The 17,609-nt window shown below is 50.3% G+C and overlaps 1 protein-coding gene across 3 annotated transcripts in view; it reads right to left on the bottom strand.

Moving 5' to 3' along the window:
- eif2ak3 (eukaryotic translation initiation factor 2-alpha kinase 3) overlaps positions 1 to 17,609 on the bottom strand; it is an 81,345-nt gene that overhangs the window by 36,417 nt on the left and 27,319 nt on the right. For all 3 annotated transcript variants that reach the window (XR_005039514.1, XR_005039513.1, XM_036962473.1), the window contains exons 2-3: positions 17,027 to 17,156; positions 2,620 to 2,814 (exon numbers count right to left, since the gene is read on the bottom strand). Coding sequence is in view for 1 of the 3 variants with exons in the window: in XM_036962473.1 (XP_036818368.1) it covers positions 2,620 to 2,814; positions 17,027 to 17,156 (325 nt within the window). In the remaining 2 variants the exon portion in view is untranslated. The remainder of the gene's footprint in view (positions 1 to 2,619; positions 2,815 to 17,026; positions 17,157 to 17,609) is intronic.

Genomic DNA, 17,609 nt, shown 5'->3' on the forward strand with positions numbered 1-17,609 from the left:
TTTTTATGCTGCATGCCAATTGCACGCTCCCTCAAAACACGAGACATCTGTGGCATTGTGTTGTATGACAAAACAGCACATTATAGAGTGGCCTTTTATTGTCCCCAGCACAAGGTGCACCTGTGTAATGATCATGCTGTTTTATCAGCTTCTTGATATGCCACACCTGTCCAGGTGGATAGTTAATCTTGGAAAAGTAGAAACGCTCACTAACAGGATTGGAAACAAATCTGTGCCCAACATTTGAGAGAAATCATATTTTTGTTGCGTATGGAACATTTCTGGGATCTTTAATTTCAGCTCATGAAACGTGGGACCAACACTATGATTTTGTTCAGTGTAGTTTGGGCAGCCTGTCAGACGAACCGTTCAAGTGATGCCATTGAAGACACGTTGTCAAGATGGCGGCACACAGTAGTCAGATGGAGCAATGTCCAAATGTTTTAACAGAAGAGTTTTCCAGCAGATTTAAACAGAAGAGTTTAATATTTTAATATCATAATTTAAAAAATCTGTCAAAATATGTTTGTTTAAGGTAGAAATATCAGGTTTTTTTTTTTGCATGGGCTGTGTCTGAATCCACTGCATCCGCAAATGTCGGCCTTCAGCATCTGGAAGGTGGCCGAGCTACAGCGGTGGAAGGTGGCCGAGCTACAGGGGTGGAAGGTGGCCGAGCTACAGGGGTGGAAGGTGGCCGAGCTACAGCGGTGGAAGGTGGCCGAGCTACAGCGGTGGAAGGTGGCCGAGCTACAGGGGTGGAAGGTGGCCGAGCTACAGGGGTGGAAGGTGGCCGAGCTACAGGGGTGGAAGGTGGCCGAGCTACAGGGGTGGAAGGTGGCCGAGCTACAGCGGTGGAAGGTGGCCGAGCTACAGCGGTGGAAGGTGGCCGAGCTACAGGGGTGGAAGGTGGCCGAGCTACAGGGGTGGAAGGTGGCCGAGCTACAGGGGTGGAAGGTGGCCGAGCTACAGCGGTGGAAGGTGGCCGAGCTACAAGGGTGGAAGGTGGCCGAGCTACAGGGGTGGAAGGTGGCCGAGCTACAGGGGTGGAAGGTGGCCGAGCTACAGGGGTGGAAGGTGGCCGAGCTACAGGGGTGGAAGGTGGCCGAGCTACAGGGGTGGAAGGTGGCCGAGCTACAGCGGTGGAAGGTGGCCGAGCTACAGCGGCGGAAGGTGGCCGAGCTACAGCGGCGGAAGGTGGCCGAGCTACAGGGGCGGAAGGTGGCCGAGCTACAGGGGCGGAAGGTGGCCGAGCTACAGGGGCGGAAGGTGGCCGAGCTACAGGGGCGGAAGGTGGCCGAGCTACAGGGGCGGAAGGTGGCCGAGCTACAGGGGCGGAAGGTGGCCGAGCTACAGGGGCGGAAGGTGGCCGAGCTACAGCGGTGGAAGGTGGCCGAGCTACAGGGGTGGAAGGTGGCCGAGCTACAGCGGTGGAAGGTGGCCGAGCTACAGCGGTGGAAGGTGGCCGAGCTACAGCGGTGGAAGGTGGCCGAGCTACAGGGGTGGAAGGTGGCCGAGCTACAGGGGTGGAAGGTGGCCGAGCTACAGGGGTGGAAGGTGGCCGAGCTACAGGGGTGGAAGGTGGCCGAGCTACAGGGGTGGAAGGTGGCCGAGCTACAGGGGTGGAAGGTGGCCGAGCTACAGCGGTGGAAGGTGGCCGAGCTACAGCGGTGGAAGGTGGCCGAGCTACAGCGGTGGAAGGTGGCCGAGCTACAGGGGTGGAAGGTGGCCGAGCTACAGGGGCGGAAGGTGGCCGAGCTACAGGGGCGGAAGGTGGCCGAGCTACAGGGGTGGAAGATGGCCGAGCTACAGCGGTGGAAGGTGGCCGAGCTGCAGCGGTGGAAGGTGGCCGAGCTACAGGGGTGGAAGGTGGCCGAGCTACAGGGGTGGAAGGTGGCCGAGCTACAGCGGTGGAAGGTGGCCGAGCTACATGGGTGGAAGGTGGCCGAGCTACAGGGGTGGAAGGTGGCCGAGCTACAGGGGTGGAAGGTGGCCTAGCTACAGGGGTGGAAGGTGGCCGAGCTACAGGGGTGGAAGGTGGCCTAGCTACAGGGGTGGAAGGTGGCCGAGCTACAGGGGTGGAAGGTGGCCAAGCTGCAGGGGTGGAAGGTGACCGAGCTACAGGGGTGGAAGGTGGCCGAGCTACAGGGGTGGAAGGTGACCGAGCTACAGCGGTGGAAGGTGGCCGAGCTACAGGGGTGGAAGGTGGTCGAGCTACAGGGGTGGAAGATGGCCAAGCTACAGCGGTGGAAGGTGGTCGAGCTACAGCGGTGTTTGTCAGACCAGGAGACAAACAGCAAATCAGTCTCGCGAAAACATCTGTAGCGTCTGAACGGTTGGACCACTACGGAAAGATGTGGTCATGGTACCGCCAATCTGCCAACTCCCAGGACCTAACCTCTGACCTTGCCACTGTAGACTCCTAGACTGTAAGTGGTCAGGGTCTTGCCTCCCCACCAGGACCTAACCTCTGACCTTGCCACTGTAGACTCCTAGACTATAAGTGGTCAGGGTCTTGCCTCCCCACCAGGACCTAACCTCTGACCTTGCCACTGTAGACTCCTAGACTGTAAGTGGTCAGGGTCTTGCCTCCCCACCAGGACCTAACCTCTGACCTCTCACCTTGCCGCTGTAGGCTCCCAGACCGTAGCTCGTGAGACTCTTTCCCCCCACCAGGACCGTGTCTTCCCCGATGCGAAAGGACGACTCCAGGAGAGACTCGACACTGAAGGGAACAGCTTCCATGCTCTCTCTGTCTCTATTCCACTGGAACAACTCTCCGTCCAATGATGGGATGAACATCTTATTACCAAACACCTGGAGACGGAGACAGGTACAGAAAATATATCATCTATTAATTCATTCAACACTTGTTGAAACAGGGACACCATTTAATAACCAACATGAGAACCTGGAGGAGACAGAGGGAAAACACATGTTAATGATTCACTGATCTCATCAGGCTATTATTTACAGATCAAAAACATCCATGTTTCACAGTGAGAGTTACTATCTTCCTGGGGTCCTGAGAGTGAGTGTTACCATCTTCCTGGGGTCCTGAGAGTGAGTGTTATTATCTATCTTCCTGGGGTCCTGAGAGTGAGTGTTACTATCTATCTTCCTGGAGACCTGAGAGTGACTGTTACTATCTATCTTCCTGGAGACCTGAGAGTGAGTGTTACTATCTTCCTGGGGACCTGAAATCCCCAAAATTCCCCACAAGGGTAGTAAAACAAGGAAAATGGTCCCTGATGGGGACATTTCCCACATCCCCATGAGTGGAAGGGCTATTTTAAGTTATGGGGATAGTTTTAGGGTCACAATTAGGGTTAGGTTTAGGTTAATATTAGGGTTAGGTTTAGATTAGGGTTAAGGTTAAGGCTAGAATTGGGGTTAGGAGTTAAGTTTAGGGTGAAGTGGTTAGAGAAAATAGGATTTAGAATGGAAATAAATTTTAGGTCCCCACAAGGTGCATAAAGTATGTTGGGGGGGGGGGGGGGGGGGGGGTCTGGGCTGTGGGATGACATCATCCCTGGGCTAAAGCATTACCTCATCCTAATCACACTCACCACCTCCCTCCCTCCCTACTCCCCTCGCATGACTCACTCCACACCGGCATCTCTCCATCCCTCTTCCTCCCCCTACATCCATCTCTTCTTCCATCGCTCTCTTTTGAAATGACAGCTCATTTCTACAGACAATGCTGTCTAGTTAATCCCCTCCCCTCCCCGCCTCTCTCTCCTCAACAATCTAGTTGATCCCCTCCCCGTCTCTCCTCAACATTCTAGTTGATCCCCTCCCCGTCTCTCTCTCCTCAACATTCTAGTTGATCCCCTCCCAGTCTCTCCTCAACATTCTAGTTGATCCCCTCCCCGTCTCTCTCTCCTCAACATTCTAGTTGATCCCCTCCCTGTCTCTCTCTCTCTCCTCAACATTCTAGTTGATCCCCTCCCCGTCTCTCTCTCCTCAACATTCTAGTTGATCCCCTCCCCTCTTTGTCTCTCTCTCTCCTCAACATTCTAGTTGATCCCCTCCCCGCCTCTCCCTGTCTCTCTCCTCAACATTCTAGTTGATCCCCTCCGCATCTCTCGCTCTCTCCTCAACATTCTAGTTGATCATCTCCCCGTCTCTCTCTCTCTCCTCAACATTCTAGTTGATCCCCTCCCTGTCTCTCTCCTCAACATTCTAGTTGATCCCCTCCACATCTCTCGCTCTCTCCTCAACATTCTATTTGATCATCTCCCCGTCTCTCTCTCCTCAACATTCTAGTTGATCCCCTCCCCGTCTCTCTCTCTCTCTCTCTCCTCAACATTCTAGTTGATCCCCTCCCAGTCTCACTCTCTCTCTCTCTCCTCAACATTCTAGTTGATCCCCTCCCCGTCTCTCTCTCAACATTCTAGTTGATCCCCTCCCCTCCCCGTCTCTCCTCAACATTCTAGTTGATCCCCTCCCCGTCTCTCTCTCTCTCCTCAACATTCTAGTTGATCCCCTCCCCGTCTCTCTCTCTCTCCTCAACATTCTAGTTGATCCCCTCCCCTCCCTGTCTCTCTCCTCAACATTCTAGTTGATCCCCTCCGCATCTCTCCTCAACATTCTAGTTGATCATCTCCCCGTCTCTCTCTCTCCTCAACATTCTAGTTGATCCCCTCCCCTCCCTGTCTCTCTCCTCAACATTCTAGTTGATCCCCTCCGCATCTCTCGCTCTCTCCTCAACATTCTAGTTGATCATCTCCCCGTCTCTCTCCCCTCAACATTCTACTTGATCCCCTCCCCGTCTCTCTCTCCTCAACATTCTAGTTGATCCCCTCCCCGTCTCGCCCTCTCTCCTCAACATTCTAGTTGATCCCCTCCCCGTCTCTCTCCTCAACATTCTAGTTGATCTCCTCCTCGTCTCTCTCTCCTCAACATTCTAGTTGATCCCCTCCCCGTCTCTCTCTCTCCTCAACATTCTAGTTGATCCCCTCCCCGTCTCTCTCTCCTCAACATTCTAGTTGATCCCCTCCCCGTCTCTCTCTCTCTCCTCAACATTCTAGTTGATCCCCTCCCCGTCTCTCTCTCTCTCCTCAACATTCTACTTGATCCCCTCCATCTCTCTCTCTCTCCTCAACATTCTAGTTGATCCCCTCCGCATCTCTCCTCAACATTCTAGTTGATCATCTCCCCGTCTCTCTCTCTCTCCTCAACATTCTAGTTGATCCCCTCCCCTCCCTGTCTCTCTCCTCAACATTCTAGTTGATCCCCTCCGCATCTCTCGCTCTCTCCTCAACATTCTAGTTGATCATCTCCCCGTCTCTCTCCCCTCAACATTCTACTTGATCCCCTCCCCGTCTCTCTCTCCTCAACATTCTAGTTGATCCCCTCCCCGTCTCGCCCTCTCTCCTCAACATTCTAGTTGATCCCCTCCCCGTCTCTCTCCTCAACATTCTAGTTGATCTCCTCCTCGTCTCTCTCTCCTCAACATTCTAGTTGATCCCCTCCCCGTCTCTCTCTCTCCTCAACATTCTAGTTGATCCCCTCCCCGTCTCTCTCTCCTCAACATTCTAGTTGATCCCCTCCCCGTCTCTCTCTCTCTCCTCAACATTCTAGTTGATCCCCTCCCCGTCTCTCTCTCTCTCCTCAACATTCTACTTGATCCCCTCCATCTCTCTCTCTCTCCTCAACATTCTAGTTGATCCCCTCCCAGTCTCTCTCTCTCTCCTTAACATTCTAGTTGATCCCCTCCCCATCTCTCCTCAACATTCTAGTTGATCCCCTCCCAGTCTCACTCTCTCTCTCTCCTCAACATTCTAGTTGATCCCCTCCCCATCTCTCCTCAACATTCTAGTTGATCCCCTCCCCGTCACTCTCTCTCTCCTCAACATTCTAGTTGATCCCCTCTCTCTCTCTCCTCAACATTCTAGTTGATCCCCTTCCCGTCTCTCTCCTCAACATTCTAGTTGATCCCCTCCAAGTCTCTCTCTCTCTCTCTCCTCAACATTCTAGTTGATCCCCTCCCAGTCTCTCTCTCAACATTCTAGTTGATCCCCTCCCTGTCTCTTTCTCTCCTCAACATTCTAGTTGATCCCCCTCCCCATCTCGCTCTCTCTCCTCAACATTCGAGTTGATCCCCTCCCCGTCTCTCTCTCTCTCCTCAAAATTCTAGTTGATCCCCTCCCCGTCTCTCTCCTCAACATTCTAGTTGATCCCCTCCCCGTCTCTCCTCAACATTCTAGTTGATCCCCTCCCCGTCTCTCTCTCCTCAACATTCTAGGTGATCCCCTCTCTCTCTCTCTCCTCAACATTCTAGTTGATCCACTCCCCGTCTCTCTCTCCTCAACATTCTAGTTGATCCCCTCCCCGTCTCTCTCTCCTCAACATTCTAGTTGATCCCCTCTCTCTCGCTCTCCTCAACATTCTAGTTGATCCCCTCCCCGTCTCTCTCTCTCCTCAACATTCTAGGTGATCCCCTCTCTCTCTCTCTCCTCAACATTCTAGTTGATCCACTCCCCGTCTCTCTCTCCTCAACATTCTAGTTGATCCCCTCCCCTCCCCTCCTCAACATTCTAGTTGATCCCCTCCCCGTCTCTCTCTCCTCAACATTCTAGTTGATCCCCTCCCCGTCTCTCTCTCTCTCCTCAACATTCTAGTTGATCCCCTCCCCGTCTCTCTCTCTCCTCATCATTCTAGTTGATCCCCTCCCCGTCTCTCTCTCTCCTCAACATTCTAGTTGATCCCCTCCGTCTCTCTCTCTCTCCTCAACATTCTAGTTTATACCCTCCCAGTCTCTCTCTCTTCAACATTCTAGTTGATCCCCTCCCAGTCTCTCCCCAAAATTCTAGTTGATCCCCTCCCCGTCTCTCTCTCCTCAACATTCTAGTTGATCCCCTCCCCGTCTCTCTCTCAACATTCTAGTTGATCCCCTCCCTGTCTCTCTCTCCTCAACATTCTAGTTGATCCCCTCCCCGTCTCTCCTCAACATTCTAGTTGATCCCCTCCCTGTCTCTCTCTCCTCAACATTCTAGTTGATCCCCTCCCCGTCTCTCTCTCTCTCCTCAACATTCCAGTTGATCCCTGTCTCTCTCTACTCAACATTCTAGTAGATCCCCTCCCACTCTCTCTCTCCTCAACATTCTAGTTGATCCCCTCCCCGTCTCTCCTCAACATTCTAGTTGATCCCCTCCCTGTCTCTCTCTCTCTCCTCAACATTCTAGTTGATCCCCTCCCCGTCTCTCTCTCTCTCCTTAACATTCTAGTTGATCCCCTCCCCGTCTCTCTCTCTTCAACATTCTAGTTGATCCCCTCCCTGTCCCTCTCTCCTCAACATTCTAGTTGATCCCCTCCCTGTCTCTCTCCTCAACATTCTAGTTGATCCCCTCCGCATCTCTCGCTCTCTCCTCAACATTCTAGTTGATCATCTCCCCGTCTCGCTCCCCTCAACATTCTACTTGATCCCCTCCCCGTCTCTCTCTCCTCAACATTCTAGTTGATCCCCTCCCCGTCTCGCCCTCTCTCCTCAACATTCTAGTTGATCCCCTCCCCGTCTCTCTCCTCAACATTCTAGTTGATCTCCTCCTCGTCTCTCTCTCCTCAACATTCTAGTTGATCCCCTCCCCGTCTCTCTCTCTCCTCAACATTCTAGTTGATCCCCTCCCCGTCTCTCTCTCCTCAACATTCTAGTTGATCCCCTCCCAGTCTCTCTCTCTCTCCTCAACATTCTAGTTGATCCCCTCCCCGTCTCTCTCTCTCTCCTCAACATTCTACTTGATCCCCTCCATCTCTCTCTCTCTCCTCAACATTCTAGTTGATCCCCTCCGCATCTCTCCTCAACATTCTAGTTGATCATCTCCCCGTCTCTCTCTCTCTCCTCAACATTCTAGTTGATCCCCTCCCCTCCCTGTCTCTCTCCTCAACATTCTAGTTGATCCCCTCCGCATCTCTCGCTCTCTCCTCAACATTCTAGTTGATCATCTCCCCGTCTCTCTCCCCTCAACATTCTACTTGATCCCCTCCCCGTCTCTCTCTCCTCAACATTCTAGTTGATCCCCTCCCCGTCTCGCCCTCTCTCCTCAACATTCTAGTTGATCCCCTCCCCGTCTCTCTCCTCAACATTCTAGTTGATCTCCTCCTCGTCTCTCTCTCCTCAACATTCTAGTTGATCCCCTCCCCGTCTCTCTCTCTCCTCAACATTCTAGTTGATCCCCTCCCCGTCTCTCTCTCTCCTCAACATTCTAGTTGATCCCCTCCCCGTCTCTCTCTCCTCAACATTCTAGTTGATCCCCTCCCCGTCTCTCTCTCTCTCCTCAACATTCTAGTTGATCCCCTCCCCGTCTCTCTCTCTCTCCTCAACATTCTACTTGATCCCCTCCATCTCTCTCTCTCTCCTCAACATTCTAGTTGATCCCCTCCCAGTCTCTCTCTCTCTCCTTAACATTCTAGTTGATCCCCTCCCCATCTCTCCTCAACATTCTAGTTGATCCCCTCCCAGTCTCACTCTCTCTCTCTCCTCAACATTCTAGTTGATCCCCTCCCCATCTCTCCTCAACATTCTAGTTGATCCCCTCCCCGTCACTCTCTCTCTCCTCAACATTCTAGTTGATCCCCTCTCTCTCTCTCCTCAACATTCTAGTTGATCCCCTTCCCGTCTCTCTCCTCAACATTCTAGTTGATCCCCTCCAAGTCTCTCTCTCTCTCTCTCCTCAACATTCTAGTTGATCCCCTCCCAGTCTCTCTCTCAACATTCTAGTTGATCCCCTCCCTGTCTCTTTCTCTCCTCAACATTCTAGTTGATCCCCCTCCCCATCTCGCTCTCTCTCCTCAACATTCGAGTTGATCCCCTCCCCGTCTCTCTCTCTCTCCTCAAAATTCTAGTTGATCCCCTCCCCGTCTCTCTCCTCAACATTCTAGTTGATCCCCTCCCCGTCTCTCCTCAACATTCTAGTTGATCCCCTCCCCGTCTCTCTCTCCTCAACATTCTAGGTGATCCCCTCTCTCTCTCTCTCCTCAACATTCTAGTTGATCCACTCCCCGTCTCTCTCTCCTCAACATTCTAGTTGATCCCCTCCCCGTCTCTCTCTCCTCAACATTCTAGTTGATCCCCTCTCTCTCTCTCTCCTCAACATTCTAGTTGATCCCCTCCCCGTCTCTCTCTCTCCTCAACATTCTAGGTGATCCCCTCTCTCTCTCTCTCCTCAACATTCTAGTTGATCCACTCCCCGTCTCTCTCTCCTCAACATTCTAGTTGATCCCCTCCCCTCCCCTCCCCTCCTCAACATTCTAGTTGATCCCCTCCCCGTCTCTCTCTCCTCAACATTCTAGTTGATCCCCTCCCCGTCTCTCTCTCTCTCCTCAACATTCTAGTTGATCCCCTCCCCGTCTCTCTCTCTCCTCATCATTCTAGTTGATCCCCTCCCCGTCTCTCTCTCTCCTCAACATTCTAGTTGATCCCCTCCGTCTCTCTCTCTCTCCTCAACATTCTAGTTTATACCCTCCCAGTCTCTCTCTCTTCAACATTCTAGTTGATCCCCTCCCAGTCTCTCCCCAAAATTCTAGTTGATCCCCTCCCCGTCTCTCTCTCCTCAACATTCTAGTTGATCCCCTCCCCGTCTCTCTCTCAACATTCTAGTTGATCCCCTCCCTGTCTCTCTCTCCTCAACATTCTAGTTGATCCCCTCCCCGTCTCTCCTCAACATTCTAGTTGATCCCCTCCCTGTCTCTCTCTCCTCAACATTCTAGTTGATCCCCTCCCCGTCTCTCTCTCTCTCCTCAACATTCCAGTTGATCCCTGTCTCTCTCTACTCAACATTCTAGTAGATCCCCTCCCACTCTCTCTCTCCTCAACATTCTAGTTGATCCCCTCCCCGTCTCTCCTCAACATTCTAGTTGATCCCCTCCCTGTCTCTCTCTCTCTCCTCAACATTCTAGTTGATCCCCTCCCCGTCTCTCTCTCTCTCCTTAACATTCTAGTTGATCCCCTCCCCGTCTCTCTCTCTTCAACATTCTAGTTGATCCCCTCCCTGTCCCTCTCTCCTCAACATTCTAGTTGATCCCCTCCCCGTCTCTCTCTCCTCAACATTCTAGTTGATCCCCTCCCCGTCTCTCTCTCTCCTCAACATTCTAGTTGATCCCCTCCCCGTCTCTCTCTCTCTCCTCAACATTCTAGTTGATCCCCTCCCCATCTCTCGCTCTCTCCCCAACATTCTAGTTGATCCCCTCCCAGTCTCTCTCTCTCCCCAACATTCTAGTTGATCCCCTCCCGTCTCTCCTCAACATTCTAGTTGATCCCCTCCCTGTCTCTCTCTCCTCAACATTCTAGTTGATCCCCTCCCCGTCTCTCTCTCTCTCCTCAACATTCCAGTTGATCCCCGTCTCTCTCTACTCAACATTCTAGTAGATCCCCTCCCAGTCTCTCTCTCTCCTCAACATTCTAGTTGATCCCCTCCCAGTCTCTCTCTCTCCTCAACATTCTAGTTGATCCCCTCCCCGTCTCTCCTAAACATTCTAGTTGATCCCCTCCCCGTCTCTCTCCTCAACATTCTAGTTGATCCCCTCCCTGTCTCTCTCTCTCTCTCCTCAACATTCTAGTTGATCCCCTCCCCGTCTCTCTCTCTCCTCAACATTCTAGTTGATCCCCTCCCCGTCTCTCCTCAACATTCTAGTTGATCCCCTCCCCGTCTCTCTCTCTCCACAACATTCTAGTTCATCCCCTCCCTGTCCCTCTCTCCGCAATATTCTAGTTGGTACCCTCCCCATCTCTCTCTCCTCAATATTCTGTGTGCTCCTATAGGTGACTGCTCCTCCCTGCACGGCCCTAACAACCAATGGTGCGGGGGCAACCCCCCTAATCACCAAGCAGACTGGTGCCTGAGGGACACCGTGCCGACCGCTTATCACATTGTACTGTTGAGGGACACTGTGCCGACCGCCTATCACACCGTACTGTTGCATAGCTTTGGGGCTGGGGGAGGGGCCAGCTGGGGCTCTGAGACAATCAAAGCGATGGATCCCTTGCAGTCGGGCATCCCAGGGAGCTGGGGAATTGAACGGGTGAGAAGGTATGAGATGCTCTCGTGTCAACACATTAACGCTGGCAAATTCTCTACGTCCCCTCACCCATATTTTTTTGTCGCTTTATTTTACCAGGCAGGTCCGTTGAGAACAAATTCTTATTCACAATGACTGTCTGACAGACCGACATGCACAACCACACTCCTCCCTCTGCAGCTTGTGGACATTTAGGCTTTTGAATGTAGAACAATAACATGAGATACAATGGTATTCCTAGGGCGTCACACCGGGCCCCTCGTCACACTGGGTCCCTCGTCACACTGGGCCCCTCGTCACACCGGGCCCCTCGTCACACCGGGCCCCTCGTCACACTGGGCCCCTCGTCACACTGGGCCCCTCGTCACACCGGGCCCCTTGTCAAACAGTCCACTACTTAGAGACAGCCTTACCCAGAGGGTGTGTTTTAAACAGACAGCCTTACCCAGAGGGTGTGTTTTAAACAGACAGCCTTACCCAGAGGGTGTGTTTTTAAACAGACAGCCTTACCCAGAGGGTGTGTTTTAAACAGACAGCCTTACCCAGAGGGTGTGTTTTTAAACAGACAGCCTTACCCAGAGGGTGTGTTTTAAACAGACAGCCTTACCCAGAGGGTGTGTTTTAAACAGACAGCCTTACCCAGAGGGTGTGTTTTAAACAGACAGCCTTACCCAGAGGGTGTGTTTTTAAACAGACAGCCTTACCCAGAGGGTGTGTTTTTAAACAGACAGCCTTACCCAGAGGGTGTGTTTTTAAACAGACAGCCTTACCCAGAGGGTGTGTTTTAAACAGACAGCCTTACCCAGAGGGTGTGTTTTAAACAGACAGCCTTACCCAGAGGGTGTGTTTTAAACAGACAGCCTTACCCAGAGGGTGTGTTTTAAACAGACAGCCTTACCCAGAGGGTGTGTTTTAAACAGACAGCCTTACCCAGAGAAGGTGTGTTTTAAACAGACTGCCTTACCCAGAGGGTGTGTTTTAAACAGACTGCCTTACCCAGAGGGTGTGTTTTAAACAGACAGCCTTACCCAGAGGGTGTGTTTTTAAAACAGACTTAAATACACACCCTCTGGGTAAGCCCACTGGTATAGCTGCAGGCTACTCTTCACTCTATAGCCTTTCAACTGTTTCTGTGTAGGCGTAAGCCTGTTTTTGTGTGTCTCTGTGTGTGTGTCTTTTGTGTGTGTGTGTGCCTATGCGTGCCTGTGTGCGTGTGTGTGTGTGTGTGCCTGTGTCTGTTCTTCTATCCTTCTGGGAACTTAACAGCCACAAGTCCCCACAACAGATAGTATAACATGGGGGTGAATGTCTGAACATGGGGGTGAATGTCTGAACATGGGGGTGAATGTCTGAACATCGGGGTGAATGTCTGAACATGGGGGTGAATGTCTGAACATGGGGGTGAATGTCACACATGTTGTCTCAAGGCTTAACAGTCCTTCTTTAACCTGTCTCCTCCCCTTCATCTACACTGATTGAAGTGGATTTAACAAATGACATCAACAAGGGAGCTTTCACCTGGATTCACCTGGTCAGTCTGTCCTAATGCTTTGTACACTCCGTGGTTTGCTCAGGCTGGATGAGACCAGACATCCTGACCCTATGTCTTCATTTAGGTCCCACTGTTTGTATGTTATAGGTTATATTATATATGTTATGTACATACTGTTTGTATGTTATAGGTTATATTATATACAGTGCCTTGCGAAAGTATTCGGCCCCCTTGAACTTTGCGACCTTTTGCCACATTTCAGGCTTCAAACATAAAGATATAAAACTGTATTTTTTTGTGAAGAATCAACAACAAGTGGGACACAATCATGAAGTGGAACGACATTTATTGGATATTTCAAACTTTTTTAACAAATCAAAAACTGAAAAATTGGGCGTGCAAAATTATTCAGCCCCTTTACTTTCAGTGCAGCAAACTCTCTCCAGAAGTTCAGTGAGGATCTCTGAATGATCCAATGTTGACCTAAATGACTAATGATGATAAATACAATCCACCTGTGTGTAATCAAGTCTCCGTATAAATGCACCTGCACTGTGATAGTCTCAGAGGTCAGTTAAAAGCGCAGAGAGCCTCATGAAGAACAAGGAACACACCAGGCAGGTCCGAGATACTGTTGTGAAGAAGTTTAAAGCCGGATTTGGATACAAAAAGATTTCCCAAGCTTTAAACATCCCAAGGAGCACTGTGCAAGCGATAATATTGAAATGGAAGGAGTATCAGACCACTGCAAATCTACCAAGACCTGGCCGTCCCTCTAAACTTTCAGCTCGTACAAGGAGAAGACTGATCAGAGATGCAGCCAAGAGGCCCATGATCACTCTGGATGAACTGCAGAGATCTACAGCTGAGGTGGGAGACTCTGTCCATAGGACAACAATCAGTCGTATATTGCACAAATCTGGCCTTCATGGAAGAGTGGCAAGAAGAAAGCCATTTCTTAAAGATATCCATAAAAAGTGTTGTTTAAAGTTTGCCACAAGCCACCTGGGAGACACACCAAACATGTGGAAGAAAGTGCTCTGGTCAGATGAAACCAAAATTAAACTTTTGGCAACAATGCAAAACGTTTGGCGTAAAAGCAACACAGCTGAACCCACCATCCCCACTGTCAAACATGGTGGTGGCAGCATCATGGTTTGGGCCTGCTTTTCTTCAGCAGGGACAGGGAAGATGGTTAAAATTGATGGGAAGATGGATGGAGCCAAATACAGGACCATTCTGGAAGAAAACCTGATGGAGTCTGCAAAAGACCTGAGACTGGGACGGAGATTTGTCTTCCAACAAGACAATGATCCAAAACATAAAGCAAAATCTACAATGGAATGGTTCAAAAATAAACATATCCAGGTGTTAGAATGGCCAAGTCAAAGTCCAGACCTGAATCCAATCGAGTATCTGTGGAAAGAATTGAAAACTGCTGTTCACAAATGCTCTCCATCCAACCTCACTGAGCTCGAGCTGTTTTGCAAGGAGGAATGGGAAAAAATGTCAGTCTCTCGATGTGCAAAACTGATAGAGACATACCCCAAGCAACTTACAGCTGTAATCGCAGCAAAGGGTGGCGCTACAAAGTATTAACTTAAGGGGGCTGAATAATTTTGCACGCCCAATTTTTCAGTTTTTGATTTGTTAAAAAAGTTTGAAATATCCAATAAATGTCGTTCCACTTCATGATTGTGTCCCACTTGTTGTTGATTCTTCACAAAAAAATACAGTTTTTATCTTTATGTTTGAATTCTGAAATGTGGCAAAAGGTCGCAAAGTTCAAGGGGGCCGAATACTTTCGCAAGGCACTGTATGTTGTGTACATACTGTTTGTATGTTATAGGTTATATTATGTACATATTGTTTATGTTATAGGTTATATTACATGTGTATGGTTATGTAGTGTGTGGGGTTATGTAGTGTATGGTTATGTAGTCTATGGTTATGTAGTGCGTGTGGTTATGTAGTGCGTGTGGTTATGTAGTGCGTGTGGGGTTATGTAGTGCGTGGGGTTATGTAGTGTAAATATTAAGTTCTGCTTTTCTTATGTATCAAATACTTATGTCATGCAATAAAATGCAAATGAATTACTTAATAATCATACAAAGTGATTTTCTGGATTTTTGTTTCAGATTCCGTCTCTCACAGTTGAATGGAGGACGGGGGAGAGCTTTGTATGCATCTCTGTGTGGGGTAAATGTTTATTATAAGGTACTCTACCTCAGGCGAGCAATACATTGAGACTTCTTTAATATTAGACATCGCGCACCAGCTGTTATTGACCAAAAAGACACACCCCCACCCCTCGTCTTACCAGAGGTTGCGGCTCTGTTCTGCCGGTGCATGGAAAATCCTGCTAGCTCTATATTGTCCATATCGTCGTTCAGCCACGTCTTGGTGAAACATAAGATGTTACAGTTTTTAAAACGTCCCGTTTGTAGGATAGTCTTAAATCAAAGGTTGTCCATTTTATTGTCCAATGATTGCATGTTAGTGAGAAGAATGGAAGGCAATGGGAGTTTACTCGCTCGCCTCCGGATTCTCAGAAGGCTGCCTGATCTGCGGCCTCTTTTCTGGCGTCTTTTCTTCACGCAGAAGGCGTGGATCTGGGCCTGTTCCAGTGAAAGGCGTGGACCTGGGCCTGTTCCAGTGAAAGGCGTGGACCTGGGCCTGTTCCAGTGAAAGGCGTGGACCTGGGCCTGTTCCAGTGAAAGGCGTGGACCTGGGCCTGTTCCAGTGAAAGGCGTGGATCTGGGCCTGTTCCAGTGAAAGGCGTGGACCTGGGCCTGTTCCAGTGAAAGGCGTGGACCTGGGCCTGTTCCAGTGAAAGGCGTGGACCTGGGCCTGTTCCAGTGAAAGGCGTGGATCTGGGCCTGTTCCAGTGAAAGGTGTGGATCTGGGCCTGTTCCAGTGAAAGGCGTGGACCTGGGCCTGTTCCAGTGAAAGGCGTGGACCTGGGCCTGTTCCAGTGAAAGGCGTGGACCTGGGCCTGTTCCAGTGAAAGGCGTGGATCTGGGCCTGTTCCAGTGAAAGGCGTGGATCTGGGCCTGTTCCAGTGAAAGGCGTGGACCTGGGCCTGTTCCAGTGAAAGGCGTGGACATGGGCCTGTTCCAGTGAAAGGCGTGGACCTGGGCCTGTTCCAGTGAAAGGCGTGGACCTGGGCCTGTTCCAGTGAAAGGCGTGGACCTGGGCCTGTTCCAGTGAAAGGCGTGGACCTGGGCCTGTTCCAGTGAAAGGCGTGGACCTGGGCCTGTTCCAGTGAAAGGCGTGGACCTGGGCCTGTTCCAGTGAAAGGCGTGGACCTGGGCCTGTTCCAGTGAAAGGCGTGGACCTGGGCCTGTTCCAGTGAAAGGCGTGGACCTGGGCCTGTTCCAGTGAAAGGCGTGTATCTGGGCCTGTTCCAGTGAAAGGCGTGGATCTGGGCCTGTTCCAGTGAAAGGCGTGGACCTGGGCCTGTTCCAGTGAAAGGCGTGGACCTGGGCCTGTTCCAGTGAAAGGCGTGGACCTGGGCCTGTTCCAGTGAAAGGCGTGGACCTGGGCCTGTTCCAGTGAAAGGCGTGGACCTGGGCCTGTTCCAGTGAAAGGCGTGGACCTGGGCCTGTTCCAGTGAAAGGCGTGGATCTGGGCCTGTTCCAGTGAAAGGCGTGGACCTGGGCCTGTTCCAGTGAAAGGCGTGGATCTGGGCCTGTTCCAGTGAAAGGCGTGGATCTGGGCCTGTTCCAGTGAAAGGCGTGGACCTGGGCCTGTTCCAGTGAAAGCAGGATATCCTTCTCGTCCGACTCGTTAAAGGAAAAGGTTTCTTCCAGTCCACAGTGAGTAATCACTGTTCTGATGTCCAGAAGTTATTTTCGGTCATAAGAGACGGTAGCAGCAACATTTACACAATGAGTAAAAAAGTAAGTTACACAAAACGGAAAAATAACAAAATAGCACAATTAGTTGGGAGAATGTAAAACTTCAGCCATGTTCTTCGGCGCCATCTTTTCTAAGGTTATATGTTATGTCACAGGTTATAGGTCATATGTTATGTCACAGGTTATAGGTCATATGTTATGTCACAGGTTATAGGTCATATGTTATGTCACAGGTTATAGGTCATATGTTATGTCACAGGTTATAGGTTAAATCACAGGTTATAGGTCATATGTTATGTCATAGGTTATGTCACAGGTTATGCCACATGTTATACTGTATGTCACAGGTTACAGGTGATATGTTATGACACAGGTGATATGTTGTGTCACAGGTGTTATGTCATAGGTTACATCACAGGTTAGGTCATAGGTTATATGTTATGTCATAGGCTATATGTTATGTCATAGGCTATATGTTATGTCATAGGTTATATGTTATGTCATAACCTATAGCATATAGCCTATGTCATAGGTTGTATGTCACAGGATATACGTTATGTCATAAGCTATAGGTTAGGTCATAGGTTGTCATTGGTTATATGTAATAGGCTATATGTTATAGGTTATGTCATAGGTTATATGTTATGTCATAGGTTACCTCTGGTTTGCTGAGGCTGGATGAGACCAGACATCCTGACCCTACGTCTAGGTCCCACTGTTTGCGTCCCTGGTTGTAGGGGTCTAGAGCTGAGATACGACCGTCCAGAGTACTGATGATCACCAGAGAGCTGGGGAAAAAGGGAAGACCGTGGGGTTAATACCTACGCCGCCTGTAGTCACACAGCATCAACAGAGCAGGGGATTTAGCCACCTATTAGATCAGCGGAGCAGGGGATTTATCCACCTATTAGATCAGCGGAGCAGGGGATTTATCCACCTATTAGATCAGCGGAGCAGGGGATTTATCCACCTATTAGATCAGTGGAGCAGGGGATTTATCCACCTATTAGATCAGTGAAGCAGGGGATTTATCCACCTATTAGATCAGTGGAGCAGGGGATTTATCCACCTATTAGTCAGAGATCAGCGGAGCAGGGGCTTATCCACCTATTAGATCAGCGGAGCAGGGGATTTATCCACCTATTAGATCAGTGGAGCAGGGGATTTATCCACCTATTAGTCAGAGATCAGCGGAGCAGGGGCTTATCCACCTATTAGATCAGCGGAGCAGGGGATTTATC

The sequence above is a fragment of the Oncorhynchus mykiss genome, chromosome 25 (genome assembly GCF_013265735.2).
Source record: "Oncorhynchus mykiss isolate Arlee chromosome 25, USDA_OmykA_1.1, whole genome shotgun sequence".
NCBI lineage: Eukaryota > Metazoa > Chordata > Actinopteri > Salmoniformes > Salmonidae > Oncorhynchus > Oncorhynchus mykiss.